The sequence below is a fragment of the Ailuropoda melanoleuca genome, chromosome 3 (assembly GCF_002007445.2).
Source record: "Ailuropoda melanoleuca isolate Jingjing chromosome 3, ASM200744v2, whole genome shotgun sequence".
NCBI classification, from domain to species: domain Eukaryota; kingdom Metazoa; phylum Chordata; class Mammalia; order Carnivora; family Ursidae; genus Ailuropoda; species Ailuropoda melanoleuca.
The window spans coordinates 89262211-89281387 of record NC_048220.1 but is presented as its reverse complement, the minus strand read 5'-3'; the positions used below and the strand labels follow the sequence as shown (position 1 = coordinate 89281387).

General features: G+C 41.1%; 1 protein-coding gene across 1 annotated transcript in view; it reads left to right on the top strand.

Annotated features, from left to right (window-relative positions):
- Positions 1-386: 386 nt before the first annotated feature.
- LOC100465542 (dedicator of cytokinesis protein 2) overlaps positions 387-19177 on the top strand; it is a 135993-nt gene continuing 117202 nt past the window's right edge. The window contains exons 1-5 of the mRNA XM_034656751.1: positions 387-542; positions 13224-13264; positions 14356-14411; positions 14903-14999; positions 17845-17993. Coding sequence (XP_034512642.1) covers positions 13256-13264; positions 14356-14411; positions 14903-14999; positions 17845-17993 — 311 coding nt within the window. The 5' untranslated portion in view covers positions 387-542; positions 13224-13255. The remainder of the gene's footprint in view (positions 543-13223; positions 13265-14355; positions 14412-14902; positions 15000-17844; positions 17994-19177) is intronic.

Below are 19177 nucleotides of genomic sequence, written 5' to 3'. Positions count from 1 at the left end.
AGTACCTCATCATAGTGATTGAGAATATGGAAGTTAGATACTGATTTTCCTGTCACTTCCTGGCCTGAAGACTTTGAACAAATTGTTTAACTTCTTAGCACCTCTGTTTTCCATCTATAAAATGGGCTCGCAGTTATACCTCACAGGGTTATTGTTAGAATGGAATGAGAAGATGTGCAGTACGTGCCTGGTGAACTGGGAGAGGTCAACCTATGGTAGATGATATCAATAGCTTCCTTGTCATGCAAGGAAGGGGTCAGGTTTGGTTCATGAGTGGGGACCTTTAGCAGCCAGACTAGGCCTGCATTGACTCCTGCGGTAGGCAGTGGGTTTCAGCATTGGCCTTATTAACCCATGTAGGCTGCATGGGGTCAGGTAAACTCAGGGACAGCAGGGAGGAGCAGTGATTCTCAGTATCCAGAGATCTCACCATGCTGTCCCTTTCTTCTATTTCACAGCCATATACAACTTTCAAGGGAATGGAGCCTCCCAGCTCTCCCTGCAGATTGGTGATGTGGTGCGAATACAGGAGACCTGCGGAGGTGAGTCATTGGCTCAGGTGACCCATGGATGCCAGGCCCCCTGCTGATGGTGTTGGGACATCTGCAGCACATACCTAGCACCTCCAGCCCTCTCTTGGAACCTGCAACTGTGTGTGGTCTGTTACACATTTTGATAATATTGGCAATTAGAATTTACTGAAAATAATGCTTTGTTATTTTAGGAATTTATGCTTAATAGCAAAGGCCTCACTTGTGGGGTTTGATGTTTGTTGTGCTATCCATTTACCATAGCCATGGGGCTATTTGGGCCTTTCTTAGTATTAATACTAATAAGATTATAAAGGGAAATCAGCACTATTAGGGTTTTGAAGAGCTCAGTAAATTATATCCTTGATTCCAAAAGACCTGCTATGTATAACTGTGTGGTATGGGCACTGTACCTGGTCCTGGGAGCAGTACTCTATCCTGCATTAAACTGCGAGCCCTGTCTTGGGCACAGTGGCATCTCTTTCTTCCCGCCGAGGTGCGATCCTCTTGTGAAGCCAAATGTCTATTGGGCGTGGTGGTGGTGGTAGGTGTGCTTTTTAAAATTTGCAGAAAAGCTAATGGCCTTGGACCCATAAGGCAGGGCATTATAAATCAATATATCACCTATGTCACTGATAAAATTGGTATTGGGAGCATGGCTTGGGTGTAAGAGCCAAATGAACTTGCCAATGTGTTGACCACAGTCAGGCAGGCTCTCCCAGTCCTCACTAGCAGAGCAGGACCTCCACAGTTCTCCCCCTCCCTGGGCCTGTCTCTAATCCTACTGTGTGGAGAGCATATGTCCTTCCTGCAGCTGGGCAGAGCAAGAAGAAAGAAAGAAGTGAATGGACTGAGCACCCAGGCCCATCCCTCCCTCCCAACTAATCCCTCAGATTAGAGAGCTCTTGTGCTGGGACAGGAGTGAGCGGTGGACAGGAAGCAGGCATGCTGCTGTGAAGGAGGAAATAGCCAGCCCGAGGAAAGAGGTTGCCTACAGAACTAGCCGTGTTTGGATTCTTAACTACATACTGGGGGCACTACGCTAACTTCCTTATAATGTGTTAGTCTGGTCACTCCTCAGGGCAACCCATAGTACAGGTCTTATCCCCAATGCCAGATCCACTACGTGTAACTTCCAAGGCAATTCTGTAGATTGTTGTGCATGCGCACACACACATACACACATATACATACACCGATACAAAGAGACGCACACACACACACGGAAACATAAACACAGGAGGCATGTTCATATAGATACACATATACAAACACATGTATACAAGCAGACACACACACACACACGCAAACCAAAACACAAGCAGAAGAGCTTTTGTGAGGGGGAAAGTATTTGATATCTGATATCTCAAAACAACCTTAAAGGAGTCATCATGGGAGAAACGAGAATGTTTTTCACCTTCCTTACATTTATCTTATCCTTTAATATTATTGTTATTTTAGGTTGTATATGAGGTGAAATGATGAACTTTTTAGCATCCAGGCCTGGATGCTAAATCCCAGTCTGGCCCTATGCAAACCTTTTACACACAGAGTGAATAAGGCTGGGGCAGGAAGGAAGGGATATGGTTCCAAACACCCAGCCCCCTTGCCTCAGGGCAACCCATCTTTTACAAATCCCGTTCTACCCAGTGGCAAATAAGCAAACTGTAAGTATCTAACAAGGGAGAAGAGTGAAAATATCAACAGCATGACAGCTCTCCTCAGTGTCTCTTAGGTGCTACTGAATGCTAATCCTGAGAAACAGCCATGAGGCCTCATAGCTGCAAGTGAGGAATCAAGACTCAGGGAAAAGAAATGACTTTCTGAGGATCACACAGAGAGCATGGCTATGTATCCCTCCTTATGCAAGCAAGCCCACACTCTTTCTTCCACCCCGTGCCTACCAAGACAGCGCCTACTGTCAGTGATTATTTGTTGTGTTCCACATTTTGAGATTCAGACAAGTATATTCCTCTTCTTTTCATGTGATTTTCCTGGAGAAAGAGCTTGAGGACAGTAAACTGACCATACAAGCTGCCTAGTCAGAGCTTTCTGTTCCTTGACCTGATCTGGTGCCTGATCTTCAGAAAGGCCACACTTGCTGACCTGAGCCACTTTTATTTGTCTTTGGGATTAGTGTCCTTGTTACACCTCTTTGGTTCTGGTTTTCCATTTTTAATTCTATTTTATTAGTTTTATTCTAATATATCCTTGTAATAAGTGGCCACAGTGCCTTTCTGGAAAGAGCTGGGCATATTAATTTAGTGAGTGATCGCCAATTCATGAATACTTTGCAAATACGTATTCAATGTTCAGAAGTCTGTTATCATGATTCTATTTATCTGAAGCATTGATATACAAAACAGCAGGACTTATCATGTCTACACCCATATATGTATGGAGTTTTAACTGGAATTTATGGGAACCTAAGTTTTCCCTGAGGACCTTCAATAGCTACAGTCTCTGAGATCAGGCCTGGTATTGTCTGCTTTGCAGATGGGGAGTTCTGCCTTTGATTCTGATTGAAAACCTGTTACCAGCAAATATAAAAAGTAAAAACCACAGTGTTAGTCAAAAATGAGTCAGGATGGTGTAATAAAAAGAACTTGGGTGTGCCCATGAAATGCTTTTGCAGAAATGTACTTGAAAAATAAAATTCAGCCAATTGAGAGATGAATCAAATTTTAAAAATACAGGAATTAAAAAGTTGTGATAAAAGGAAATAGTGGTGAGCATTGGGTCTAAATGAATCGATTTATAGAGATTGGTATTGAAAGTCACAATATTTGTGACTACCAAGAAATGTTTTTGTTAGGAAAGTGAACAATATAAAAAAAAACACGTAAAATCGAGAAGTAAGGAGAAGGGAATAGATTAATTTTATGATATTATCATAACAGAGAGTTGGTCAATATCAATTAGAAATAAAATATTACAATTAAAAATCATAATCACTTCAATCTTTTAATGCTTTTCATAACTATTTTTATTTTATTTTTATTTGAAAGGAGCTTTTAGGAAATCTTTTTTAATAAAGAAATGTTTATTTATCTTTTTTTATTTTCAATTTTTTATTTAAATTATAGTTAATATACATACAATATTAGTTTCAGGTATACGATATAGTGATTCAACACTTCCATAAAACACCCTGTGCTCATCATGACAAGTGCATTCCTCAATCCCTATCATCTATTTCACCCATCCCCTCACCCACCTCCCCTCTGATAACCATCAGTTTGTTCTCTATACCTAAGAGTCTGTTTCTTGGTTTGTCTCTCTCTCTCTTTTCCCCCTCTTTGCTCATTTGTTTTGTTTCTTAAATTCCACACATGAGTGAAATGGTATTTGTCATATGGTATTTGTCTTCCTCTCACTGACTTATTTCACTTAACATAATACATTCTAGTTCCATTCATGTCTTTGCAGATCGCATGATTTCATTCTTTTTATGGCTGAGTAAATATACATATATATTTATATGTACCACATTTTCTTTATCCATTCATCTGTTACTAGACACTTAGGCTGTTTCCATAATTTGGCTGTTGTGGATAATGCTGTTGTAAACATCAGGGTGCATGTATTCCTTTGAATTCGTATTTTTGCATTCTTTGTTTTTTTTTTTAAGATTTTATTTATGTATTTGACAGAGAGAGACAGCCAGTGAGAGAGGGAACACAAGCAGGCTCCCAGTGGAGCAGGGAGCCTGATGTGGGGCTCAATCCCAGGACCCTGGGATCATGCCCTGAGCCAAAGGCAGACACTTAATGACTGAGCCACCCAGGTGCCCCTATTTTTGTATTCTTTGGGTAAATACCTAATAGTGCAATTGTTGAATCATAGGGTAGTTCTATTTTTAACTTTTTGAGGATCCTCCATACTATTCTCCAGCATTGCTGTACCAGCCTGTGTTCCCTCCAGAAGTGCATGAGGGTTCCCCTAAGAAGAAATATTTAATCACAGTTTCAACATTTCCTTCAATTTCACTTCATTTCTTTTCCTTCTATTAAATACAAAAATGATTAAGTATGGTATTTGAGATTTTATTTATGCAGTGTCTTTACTATATGCTGACTTTTTTGAGAGTGTTTTAAAAATTATATTTTATCTATTTATCCATCTGTCATCCTGTGCATATAAATATAAATGAAAAGTTGACTAAAATTATATTTAATAGTATTTTCCTTTTTCTGGATAATGGGATTCAGGATAATTCTTTTAGTTCTTATATTTACACTTTTCTGCTTACTTTGAATTCTTTGTAACAGTCCATATCAATTTTAAACAAAAAAATAATATAGTCTTAAAGATTTGAAGCACCTATCTCCAGATATTAGCAATGATTAATTCTAGGTGGTAGGAATATGAGTGGTTATCTTATTCTTTGTACTTTTTAATAATTTTTAAAGATTTTATTTATTTATTTGAGAGCAGCAGGGAGAGAGAGTGTGTGAGCAGGGGGAGGGGCAGAGGGAGAAACGGACTCCCCACTGAGCAGGGAGCTAGACATGGGGCTCAATCTCAGGACCCTGGGATCATGACCTGAGCCGAAGGCAGATGTTTAACCAACTGAGCCACCCAGGCGCCCCCAATAGTATTTAAATCCTCCCCCCAAACAAACAAACAAACAAACAAACCAAAAAAGGAGTGGAAAGATATGGACTTTTGAATCAGAAAGTTATTCTCTGCTTCACTACCCACTAGCTGGGTAGGTAAGCTACAGTTTTCTCACCTGTGAAATGGGTTACCATTGCCTGTTCTTGGACTTGTTATGAGGATAGTGTGAGAGAAAGTAGGAAGCTGTCTAGCACCATGCCTAACTCTTAGGTGCTCTGTGTTGGCTAATTCCATCCCTCCCGCCATTATATAGAGCTACATGGAGACTGGCAGGTGTATATCTTTACAATATGGCCCAGAGAGCCTGGAAGCTGGCTCTCTGATTGCCTGGAATGGGTAAAGCCAGCCCTTCCTTGCCTATACTCAGCTGGATGAATGAGGAAGACAAAAACCTGACCTGGAACCTTAGGCATGAATGAATTTCCTTTCACTAGAGCTCATTTTGGTTAACTTTTTATTAGAAAGATAATATTTTGCTGTGTTGAAAACTCAAATAGTTCAGAAGGATATCTGTTGTTTTTAAGCCTTAGATAGCTTCATGCTTATATTTTGGTCCATAGTACACCTCTCAGGCTGCCTCTTTTACCCAGAGTCTGCATAAACATTCTATGTTCTGATTTTAGATGTGGAAAATACATATGTTTATTGAGCAGTCAGAACTTTTCATGGGGGATAGACATAAAAAACCAGTGTGATTTTTCTTCAATCACTTCCTTCAGTCACATTTGGTTGACATCTTTCCTGATATTTGATGACATTTCAAAAGAAAACTTCAATCCTATATCCAGTTTAATGCTGCCCTTCCTTCTCCAATTTAAACAGGTTGGGGGTGGGTAGGAGTTTGGGGTGCTTTCTTTCCAATTCTCTGTCTTCCTTGATCAAACAAACTCAAAGATCAGCCAGTGCCCTGCACAAATAGTCTTGTAGCTGGGGAATGGGAGGGCAGATGTCCCTAGGAGTAAATCCCCTGACGGCACCCCCATGCTTGGATTTGGCTTGGGGGTAGGGAAGCTATACCTATACTCCTAAGGCAGCAACTACCACCTCCAAAGACCCCTCCATCTCTTTGTCTCTCTCTCTTCTAATTACATGGACTGTGGTAGGAGGGTGGCCTTTGGAGGTAGTCTTGCTTATTTAGACTCTTCTTTATAAGCCCTTCAGAGGGAATGTCTGCTCCCCTTTCAATATTTGCTTCCTTTCTGGAATGACAGGGAAAGTTCCTTTCCACCTACTGATATTATACACTTGTCTGGGTCATGGGGGCCTACTAATAGTAGGAAGAGAATGGGTTCCCAAGGTTCCCAAGGAGCTTTTGAATTGTGTTTACTGCAAAATGAAACAAAGGGAAGGTGTGATGGGGGAGGCCAACATAGAAGCTTTTGCTTTTTAAGGTTAGGCATAGCTTTTGTTGTTTCCTTGACATGGGACCACACCGTACATACCATTTTAAGACTTGTTTTTCTCACTTAAAAATATCTGGAGCTCTTTCCAAGTTTCTAAGTGCATTACCTCGTTCTTGGTTTAGCTGAAAAGAGCTCTGCAAGGAGAGTTTTGGATCTACCACTTACTGAGTACGGTATACCCAGAGCCATGTAGCAGCTTCTGGACTCAACTCCATCAAGAGTGATCTAAGTTCTTTGCTTGTAGGGTAAAAAAGCATCATTATTCTCGCCACTATTATTCAACATAGTACTAGAAGTCCTTGCAACAGCAATCAGAAGACAAAAAGGGATCAAAGGTATTCCAAATCGGCAAAGAAGAAGTCAAACTGTCTCTCTTTGCAGATGACATGATACTCTATATGGAAAACCCAAAGGAATCCACTCCCAAACTATTAGAAGTTATAGAACAATTCAGTAAGGTGGCAGGATACAAAATCAATGCCCAGAAATCAGTTGCATTTCTATACACGAATAACGAGACTGAAGAAAGAGAAATTAGGGAATCCATCCCATTTACAATAACACCAAAAACCATACGTTACCTTGGAATTAACTTAACCAGAGACGTAAAGGACCTATATGCTAGAAACTATAGATCACTTTTGAAAGATATTGAGGAAGACATAAAAAGATGGAAAAATATTCCATGCTCATGGATTGGAAGAATTAACATAGTTAAAATGTCCATACTACCCAGAGCAATCTACACTTTCAATGCTATCCCGATCAAAATACCGAGGACATTTTTCAAAGAACTGGAACAAATAGTCCTTAAATTTGTATGGAACCAGAAAAGGCCCCGAATCTCCAAGGAACTGTTGAAAAGGAAAAACAAAGCTGGGGGCATCACAATGCCGGATTTCGAGCTGTACTACAAAGCTGTGATCACAAAGACAGCATGGTACTGGCACAAAAACAGACACATCGACCAATGGAACAGAATAGAGAACCCAGAAATGGACCCTCGGCTCTTTGGGCAACTAATCTTTGATAAAGCAGGAAAAAACATCCGGTGGAAAAAAGACAGTCTCTTCAATAAATGGTGCTGGGAAAATTGGACAGCTACATGCAAAAGAATGAAACTTGACCACTCTCTCACACCATACACAAAAATAAACTCCAAATGGATGAAAGACCTCAATGTGAGACAGGAATCCATCAAAATTCTAGAGGAGAACATAGGCAACAACTTCTATGACATCGGCCAGAGCAACCTTTTTCACGACACATCTCCAAAGGCAAGAGAAATAAAAGATAAAATGAACTTATGGGACTTTATCAGGATAAAGAGCTTCTGCACAGCCAAGGAAACAGTCAAAAAAACTAAGAGACAGCCCACGGAATGGGAGAATATATTTGCAAAGGACACCACAGATAAAGGACTGGTATCCAAGATCTACAAAGAACTTCTCAAACTCAATACACGAGAAACAAATAAACAAATCATAAAATGGGCAGAAGATATGAACAGACACTTTTCCAATGAAGACATACAAATGGCTAACAGACACATGAAAAAATGTTCAAAATCATTAGCCATCAGGGAAATTCAAATCAAAACCACACTGAGATACCACCTTACGCCAGTTAGAATGGCAAAGATAGACAAGGCAAGAAACAACAATTGTTGGAGAGGATGTGGAGAAAGGGGATCCCTCCTACATTGTTGGTGGGAATGCAAGTTGGTACAGCCACTCTGGAAAACAGTGTGGAGGTCCCTTAAAAAGTTAAAAATTGAACTACCCTATGACCCAGCCATTGCACTACTGGGTGTTTACCCCAAAGATACAGACGTAGTAAAGAGAAGGGCCATATGCACCCCAATGTTCATAGCTGCATTGTCCACAATAGCCAAATCATGGAAGGAGCCGAGATGCCCTTCAACAGATGACTGGATTAAGAAGCTGTGGTCCATATATACAATGGAATATTACTCAGCTATCAGAAAGAACGAATTCTCAACATTTGCTGCAACATGGACGGCACTGGAGGAGATAATGCTAAGTGAAATAAGTCAAGCAGAGAAAGACAATTATCATATGATTTCTCTCATCTATGGAACATAAGAACTAGGAGGATCGGTAGGGGAAGAAAGGGATAAAGAAAAGGGGGGTAATCAGAAGGGGGAATGAAACATGAGAGACTATGGACTATGAGAAACAAACTGAAGACTTCAGAGGGGAGGGGGTGGGGGAATGGGATAGACTGGTGATGGGTAGTAAGGAGGGCACGTATTGCATGGTGCACTGGGTGTTATACGCAACTAATGAAGCATCAAACTTTACATCGGAATCTGGGGATGTACTGTATGGTGATTAACATAATATAATAAAATTTAAAAAAAGCATCATTATAAGCACTTGACAGGGTGTCTTTTTAAAGTGCTTCTTTGTGGGGCACCTGGGTGGCTCAGTTGGTTAAGCATCTGCTTTTGGCTCAGGTCATGATCCCAGGGTCCTGGGATGGAGTCCTGCATCAGCCTCCTTGCTCAGCAGGGAGCCTGCTTCTCCCTCTCCCTCTGCCTGCTGTTCCCCCTGCTTCTCTCTCTCTCTCTCTCTGTCTCTCTCTGTCAAATAAATAAATAAATAAATAAAATCTAAATTAAAATAAATAAAGTGCCACTACGTAGGGAGATGGCCCTTTGTTTGGGTCTGCTTTAGAGATAGGTCATGTGAAAGTGAAGTTTTCTTCTCTTCTGAATGAGGTTGAGGCCAAATCATCATCCATTCTGTTAAATTTGGAGCATGTTTCCTTTACTTTGTCGTCATGGAAATATGTTGAAATGACTGAAAAAAAAATCACTGAAAAAAGTGATAGTATTCAAAATCTGTGGGTTCTGGAAATAAAATAGAAAATATGCCCAAATTTCTCTGGTTGTTGTTGCTGTTAATGATGATGATGATGATGACGATTGTTGATTTTTAAAAGAGAGAATGGTATTTACTGAATTTTGAACACTTACCATATGCCAGGCACTGGGCAACTCTGAATTCCTTAGCTAACTTTAGTCTCATGAGACAAACACTATTATTATTCTCATTTTACAGATAAAAAAACTGAGGTTCAGAGAAGTACATGACTTGTCTAAGATCACACAGATAGTAAGTTGTAGATCTCCATTCAAATCCAGGCTTTGATTCCAGAGATCACACTCTTAACCACTGAAAACTACTAGCTTCTGTTTGATCTTAATATCATTAGATATTTCAATCATGTAGGAGAGTAAAATACATTCAGGCATTAACCACTCAATAAGCAAACAATAACACTCATTTTAAGAAATAAAAATTTTAGATGCAATTGAAACCCTCTGTTTATCCCTCCCTTATTCTATTGTCTTTTGTCCCTACTATAGGTAACACTTATCCTGAATTGGTATGTTTTCTTCCTGTCCAAAGTTGTATACCTTTACTAGGTGTGTTTATTTCATAATCATGTTTAAAAAATAGTTTTTGCAACACCCTGTGGGGTATATGTTATTTCCCTCATTTTATAGATATAAACACTGAGGCTTTAGTGACATGACCAAAAATTATGCTGCCTATAGATAGCAGAGACTGGATCTTTAGACTATGGATTTTTTTTTTCTAATGTCCTGGGATATTTTTAATCTCTCCTCAACTTTGTCCTTAACCCCCACAACTGCTGATTAGAGAATTTAGGTACATTTCATTTTGATATTTGAGATGTGAGAAGGGAGGATGATTTGAGGAATTAGTACTTCACAATTGTCCAGAAGAATGGTAAATATTTTCTTTTTCTCATCTTCCCCCAGGATGCACTTGGAGTTTTCTATTAAAAACAGAAGTGCTTATCTCCTGGATGGGGTTGTTATTATTTAACTGGAAAGAGTGTTCAGCCTGAGGGCAAGTCCTGGGATATGGCAAGTGCTGTGTTACACAGCCTGCTTTTGATCATGGCGTTCATTGTCATGGATTTTACTATGGATGCCAGCTATTATTATCTGCCTGGTCAGGTCTTGGAATATAGCCAGATACAGCTGGCAGGTAACCAGATTAAGGAGCTGATATCAGGAGCCATGGAAGCCAATGACCTACCAGGGGTGGAGATGTCAGAAAAAGTCCTAAAGACAGCCCTGATGCAGTTGAGCTATTATAATCATCTTGCAAGTGAATGTGGTAATAAGCCCTTCCTATCAAGGGTCACAGGGGATTATTTCTGAAGTACTTAGCCCAGTGTCGTATACATAATAGGTGAACCATGAGGGTTGATTGAACTTGAATCTTGGAACCAGTATGCTGAGGTAACAGTCAGTAGATTCCTTGCTCAAGAATGAGCTGAAGTTCTGAGACTCAGAAAAGGTGTGAAGGTGTGTATAAGTAACTGAGTCTCAAGGGTCTAAGCAGGCAATGACCCTGGACCAGGGAGTCAAGGGACCCTGATGGGGCCCCTGTCATGGAGATGCAGATGTGGGCATCAGCTTTCGCTAGGGACTGTTTGTCCCTTAATTGTTTTTCTATTCTCCCGTAGATATTGGTGGCCTTAGCCACCAAGTAGATTCAGGTCACTGCAACTAAGAGACCCTTGTCTGTATTTGTACTCCAAGGGAACTTTTTCTGTATATGTATTCATCACACAAGAGCTAATGTGCTGGAACAGCATTGAGGGCTGGCTATGAAGCCACTCAGATTTGCCCTTGAATCCTGGCTGTGTGATTTGGCCCAGTACATCAACTGACTTGAATCTCAGTTTCTTCATCTATGAAATGGGGATGATAATACTTAGCTCACAGTATTGATATGAGGACTAAATGAGAAAATGCATGTACAACACTTAGCATACAGCTTTGCATACATTAGGTAGTCAATAAATGGTAGCTAGCAATATTCCAAAGATGTTTTTATATCTAGTTGGTGGCATGGGGTAGAACAGCAAACAAAGGAGTTGTTATAGTGCAAGGCTGTGGAGTGTCATCTCTGTGGGGTTAGATGCTTGGATATAAATCTTAGTCACATCACCCACTAGCTGTGTGACTGTGAGCAAGTTGCTTAATCATTCTGTGCCTCTCTATTTTCATTTGCAGAACTGAGGCAATAATACTATCTACTTTAGAGGATTGTTGTGAAGATTAATTTATAATTTAGAAGGAAAAAAACAAAAACTTTCCTGGAATTCTTGACACACTCAGGAAGGATAAATCTTATTGTTAATGGTTAATTATTACCAGCAGTTAATAGACAAATTACTAGAGGAGTGTAAACATAGAATGTGATGCTTCATGAAGTTTCCAGCACTGGAAGTATTCAGCTGGAAAGTAACTTAGTGGGATCATGGAGATTCAGATATTGGGGGAAAGAAATATTCGACAACCACCATGCTCCTTCCTCCATCAGACAGGAAACACAGTATGATGGCTGCTTGCATTGAAATCCTGACGCTGTCACTTATTGCTGTGTAACCCTGAGCAAGTTACTTAACTTCTCTCTGCCTCAGGTAGGCCACTCTTGCAAAATGGGATAATTACAGTTCCTACCTCCTGGTTTGTACAAGGATTAAAAGACTTCATATATGACGAGTACCTAAAACAGCATTTTATTCCAAACCTGAGATTCTTTCTCTCTGACCTCCATTCCTTTCTCCCTGTTTTTTTTTTTTTTCTCTCCTTCCTTTGCTCCTTCTCTCCTTCCTTTCTTTCTGTTTCTTAAAATAGGAGCCACTGTGGGCCTCTGTTGCTTTAGAATTTTCTTTAGGACCTGACCTTCAAGCTGGCTCATGACTATGAAGGGTGACTTTGCATTTTAACTTGTTTGTTTGGGGGCTTGCACGTATGTCTGTTGAGAACATATTTCGACAACAATCTGTCAGCCCAGTAATGAGGGTTTGCTAATGAGGCTCCCGACAGACACTTTTTATTTGCAAAGATGACAAATGCCACTACTTGGCTGTGCTTGAATCATTCCAAAGGCCAGTGGACTCATTATAGTCAATACTTGCTACACTGAGGCTCATTTTGTTCAAGGACTGCGTATAATTTGGACTTCTGTTAATTGAATCATTTTTGATGTTCTTGCAAAGGGAAGAATCTTTTAAAATTTCTGTCCTTTTACCCATCTCTGAACTTGTCTGCTTTGTAATGACTAACTTTTACAAATCACATATGAAACACCATTTGCTGCTGTTAAAACTGTGGGTATGATTTTAAGATGTTTGCCAAACTCCCTCAGCCTTTCTGTGTCTCTAAGGCAGAGGTTGAAACATGCACATGAACACAGGGCCCAGGCAGGTAATGGAAATAAGTGAAGGGCTGAGTAGACGCTGGCGAGTTGGAGGCACCTGCTCTGTCTAATGGGACCAGCTGCTCTTCACCATCAGCCAACTGTGGCTGAGGGGAAGCCCCGGCCCCCATCCCTGGGCCTCCTATTTTTTCAAAAGGAGGAAATTCGCATTGTTATATGAAATGCCTGTCTTTTTAGATGCTTTTTGGAGATGTTGGCAATGAATTCAACAGACTGTTGAAGCCTGGGGGCTTCCAGACTTGGATCTGTACCTAAGGTCTAAAGCACTTTGCAGTAGTTTCTTTGCTAGTTAAAAACAAACAGAACGACAACAAAGAAAACCAGCAATAAACCTGTAGGAATAGATAAGAGACCTGTTTATTTTCTCTTTGCAGATTGGTATAGGGGATACCTCCTAAAGCACAAAATGTTACAGGTAAGGCCAATCTGTTTTTATTTGAAACAATATTGGATGTCTTTCCATGAGGCTGCAATCCCTGTGGGCAATTATCTCCCACTACAGCTCCCCAGCACACTTGTCTCAGTTCTCTTTCCTTGTGTCCTGTGCTCTACACGTCGGCACTTGCTGTGCCTCAACTCCCTTCCCTTTAAGGCTAACCTCTGGAGCTCTCTTTTCCCTCCAACTTTTCCTGATATGACAATTACATATGATTTCTCCCGTGAGTCCCCATGGAATTGTGCATGTTTTTATTTGAAATTTATCTTCTGCTGCCCTTCTCCAGAGTTGTTTGGGGGCATTCAACATTTCCTCACCTCACAGAGAAAAGTCCAGTCCCTGCCTTCAGGGAGTTCACTTGTTCCAACTCCGTATTATACCATCGTCTCCATGAGAGCTGCCACCTGTTTTACTGGTCTTATTGCTCATGGTGTCTATTGCAGAAGCAGATGCCTCCAGTGTGCACCCTGGTTAATTTATGAAGGAATTTCCAAGTAATTATTAAGCTTCTCTTGTTAACTGAGCCAAGCATAGGGGGCAAGGAAATAAGGCACTTCTTCCTTCCTCCCTGACATGCTGATTGGGAAGCATGATCCTACTCTGCTCTCCAAAGAACAATAAAGTAAATCCATGGGAAAATAGGTCTCATATCAAAATAGCCCATATGAACCAAGGATGCTGTTGCTTTAGGGCCTGACGTTCCAGCTGTTCATGACTGTGAAGGGTGACAGCTTTCCTGGAACTGGGCAGGACAGGGGAGAGACAGAGCGCCGTGTCTCACTTAGAGTGAGTCTTTTCTGTGCTCTTGTCTTGTCCATCTGGTAGGATGAGTGTCCACAATGGGAATGGAGCATCTCTTGGGAATCTAGGGCAATTATGGGATCTAGAACAACCGGTAGAGCATTGGTGAGAAGTAGAAGTAAGAGAATGAATTATTCCTGTAAAGTGTGAGGGTTTTGCCAGTCAGTGGTTTTTGGGAAAAACCATGAAGGCCTGGGGTCAGTTATATCTGTAAGGATATGTCATTTTATTTTATTTTATTTTATTTTATTTTATTTTATTCCTAACAGGGCATTTTCCCTAAATCCTTTATCCACATCAAGGAAGTGACAGTGGAGAAAAGAAGGTATTTGTCATCCTTCACAGGCTTGACCCTCCCACGGCTCACAGATGTCTCTGTCCTTTCTGCCTTGAAAGTCTGAGTTGGCAGATGTGAATCAGCTGATCCCCTGCTCCCGTGCCCACATTTATTTGTGTGTCTCCTTTTCCTCATGCAATGGGAGATCTAATCCACATTGATTTCTGTTCAGATCTGATTCTGAGGGGGTATTAGGAAGTTTGGAGAATCAAACTTTTCACTGGCAGCTGCCTTTGAACTATATTAATGTCGATTAATCCTGAATAATGAGTTGAAGGGCCCACCCCAGTGAAGGAGAACGTTGAAAAGGAAGTTCCTTGCATTTGCATAATGTAATCGGTGTGGCTATTGGAGGCGGTTTAGTCTCCTGCCAGCAAGGCCCCTCTCAGCAGCTGCAGCTTAATGTAAATTTGCCAGCATTTTATCTTGTTAGCACCTGGGTGTCAATTTCACACAATTTTGTCTCCCACCTTAAATAGAAATATCGAGAACATCATTCCTGCAGAAATTCCTCTGGCACAAGAAGTGACAACGACACTTTGGGAATGGGGCAGCATCTGGAAACAGCTCTACGTGGTGAGACTCAGAACCCTGCTCCCTGGGATGGAAGCTTTCTTTGGTCTTTGCTTTGGTTCAGATTTGGAATTTGGCTGTGAGTAGGGCAGGCCAAGGTAGCCTCAGTGACATGGTAGAACAAATAGTATGAGTACATCGAGGTCCAGAGAGGTTAGGTAACTTTCTCAAAGCCACACAGTGAGCTTGCAACCCAGTCATAATAAATGGGGGTCTGATGTGATCCTTCGGTTTTAAAACTAATGCAAAAATTTTTGTTAAAAAATAAAGCTTCCTGTCATGGGACTCCACATTTTAATAAACCCTGGGGGTTTTGATTTGTCAGTCTGCTGACAATACCTTGAGAAATACTGTTCTCATATATTAATTAACTAATGGCTATTGTCCTTAGATCTATGAGGAAGCTTTGACCCTGGAAAAACAAAGGGCACATTTTGTATGTATTTTCCCTGTATTGAAGCGAATCTAATTTTAAATCCTCCTTTGATGCTTCTAAAGCTCCTAATGAAAGCATTTAGTTAAGAAAACCATTAAGTTTAGAGTGAAAATGTCAACCAAGGCTTACTGCATCTCTGTTACAGCACTGTGCACACCTGCTGGTGTACACACGCTATTTGTAGACTTAACTTTTATGGGCATAAATGTCGACTCCCATGCGAATACTTCATAATATATGGTAATTGGCACGTGCGATTCTATAAGTTTCCCAAAAGTTGTTAGGAAAGTTAAGGGGGAAAACAGTAACTTGAAGCTCAAGTGGTTTGATTATTCATCTCCACTACCTTTTTTTAAACATCGCATACAACTACACAGTGGGAGCTTGGTGTTTTCCCTTAAGAAATCTTTGAATATCAAATCCATTGTGCCCTTTACCCTAGTAAATACAAGAACCTTAAACCTCTGGTATTCCAATATCACCTTCATGATTCCTGCCGTGTCTGCATACCACCTGTATAATATTTACTTAATACCTAAATCGGCTCCCTTTTTAGTAAACTTAAATAATTTATGTAAGAAATTTTACAGCATGCCATGCCATTCCAACCACAATTTCCAATTCTCCAACACCAACCAGATGCCCCATAATTCAAATCAATTCTAACGCTGACTCCCCAGAGTCAGTTTCAGATTCCATAGGTTTAAGAACTCAAACTACAAGATTGCCCTCACTGCAGATGCCAGTTGCAAGGATCGGGTCCCCAGGCTACCCACACTTCTGTCCCAACTTAGTACAAACTCTGGGGTTCATCATTCCTCTCCACCTTCACCTCAGGTCTCCTAATTCCCTAGAACAACTCACAGAGCTCTGGAAAGAGCTATACTTATGAGTACTGTTTTACTATAAAGGCTACAATGCTGGGGCGCCTGAGTGGCTCAGTCGGTTAAGTGACTGCTTTCTGCTCAGGTCATGGTCTCAGGGTCCTGGGATAGAGCCCCATGTCAGTCTCTCTACTCAGTGGGGAGTCTGCTTCTCCCTCTCCCTCTGCTTCTCCCCCTGCTTATGCTCTCTCTCTCAAAAAAAAAAAAATCTTTAAAAAAAATGTTAAAAAAAAAAAAAAGAGGCTACAATGCAGGAACAGCCATATGGAAGAGATATACAGCTAAGGGAACTAGGGTCGGGGTGAGCACAGAGCTTCCATGCCTTCTCTTGGCATGCCACTTTCCCTGCATGTAGATACGTTCACCATCTGGGAAGCTCCTTGAATTTTGCTGATTGAGAGTTTTAATCAAAGTTTCATTACATAGGCATGATTGATGAAATCTTTGGACATTGGTGATTGAGTTCCATCCTCATCCTCTCTCTGCTCCTTGAAGGGGAAGGGTGAAGGAGTGGGGCTGAAAAGTTTTAACTCTCTAATCACATGGTGGGTTCCTCTGGCATCCAGCTCCCCATCCAGAAACTATGAACCCCCCCACCCCGCCCCTGGCCCCGCCAAAAGTCATGTCATTAGCATAAACAAAGGTATGGTCAAAAGGAGCTCATTATGAATAAGAAAAGAGGCTCTTATCACTCAGGAAATCAGGAAATTCCAAGGGCTTTAGGAGCTCTGTGCCAAGAACTGGAGACAAAGAACAAATACATACTTATATATATATTTTTTTCTTTTTTTTGTTATACCACACATACTTTCCCAAATGGAAAGCCAAAAGTGCTTGGCATGATTAGAGGAACATTATTCAAATAAATACAACGAAAACAAGGCGATGTTATTAAATGCTTGCTATAGTACCTGTCAAAAACTCTGAGCTCAAGACATCTTTCTCCTTATTAAAAAAAAGAATTGTCAAATTGAAGAGGGGTTAAAGACATATTACCATAAACTACACCTTTCTTCTTCCTTTCTACAGAAGGATGGAAGGACAATCACCATATGGGTCTGTGATTTAATGTTGGGTCTTTGTATCACCAAAAGCCATTGTGTCCCACAGGTTGTACATGTTACACTTGGAAGAATGTTGCCCTAGAAGTAGGCCTTTATCACCAGAAAAATGCTCCTGGTTCCCAGCCTTAAAGGGCCTGAGCTCTGGAACCTGTGTTGCAGCAGATATTCAAGGCATTTCTGCTCAACGAGTATCTTTTCTGATGGGAGTCAGAGATCACCCTTTCTTTAACCAAGAAGTGAATGGGATTATTACTTTCATTTCTGGAAGTCTCTGTGGCCCAGCGGGAGGTAAAATATGTGGATGACGGAGACTACCACCCAATCCCTTGGTAGCTGGGTAGGGGCCAGGAGAGATGCTCACGCCATGGCCCCTGAACATGCTTGACTGACTTTGGCACAGTTTGTCATATAGATGCCCACACACCCTTGGCCCAGGTGACTGTGTATTGTTTCCTGTCTCGTAGGCCAGCAAAAAGGAGCGGTTTATGCAGGTGCAGTCCATGATGTATGACCTGATGGAGTGGCGGTCCCAGCTCCTCTCAGGAACTCTGCCCAAAGACGAGCTGAAGGAACTGAAGCAGAAAGTCACGTCCAAAATTGACTATGGCAACAAGTAAGCCTCTCCTTCCTTGGAAAACATGCTCTCTTCTCCTAAATACTCCATTTTCCCTGTCTCCCTCCAGAGAAACTTGGTTTCATTTTTAGATGCATGTTTGCCACTTTCTATTTGGGAGAAGGCTGTTACCTACGCGGGGCTTGTGTGCCTTTCTCATCACCCCCGTGGGACCTAGGGACATGCAAGGGGAGGGAGGGCTTGCTTATGCAGTGGTTATTACCGGGCTGAGAGATTTAAGCCACTCATTTAACCTACTTCTGAGGGGCTGGGGAGCACAGTCATGCTGGTTCACTTTTGGCTTAGTTGTCATTTTATTCCTGCACTTACAAAACTCTCCCTTAAATCCCGGTGTGTGACTTAATGTCCCTTCCCCCATCCTAAATTATTCAAGCCACATGCTCTCAGCTAACTCATATGCATAGTAACAAAAGTGTTTCCTCCAAAGTGAAGAAGCAGAAAGTGGTTGGAGTTTGAATACTTTGAAGTTAAGGGGAACATGAGACAATTTTCTGAGGCAGGACAACCTACTGATAATAATGGTAGTAATAATAATATTACAAGTAACACTTAATCCGAGCTTATTATGTACCAGGCTTGATTGCATGTGATTTACATTCAGTGTCTCATTTAATTCTTGTAACAACTCTATGGGGCATGCAGTTTGATTGTCCGCATTTGTTTTCAGATGAAGAAACTGAGGCCCTTAAAGGAGTCAAGTAATTTGTCCAGAATCACATAGCTAGTAATGGCAGAACCAGAATTTAGACCAAAGCAATCTGGCTCCAGAGTCCATGGGCCTTGCTAATATGCTACCTGGATACATTTGAGAACTGTAAAGGCCTCCTCTCCCTCCTGGTTATTTGGATGCCCTCCAAATCCTACTCATTTGCTTATTCATCCCAATAACAAGCATGTATCGGACACCTATGATTGGTCAGATACCTTGCTAGCTATCGAGGCTGTGGAAATAAAAGTTCCTGTCTGCTAAGGAACCACAGTCTGGTTAGTAATGAGCTACAAACAAACTGTTGATATGTATTGTGATAAGTTTGATGGCTTGTGAGGCAAGTGTACTCTTAATTCAACTTGGAGAAGGAAGTTAAAGAAGGCATCCTGAAGGCGGTAACCCTGAGGGGAATTTGGAAAGATAAAGAAGTATTAAGTAGAGCCCCGCCCCCCCT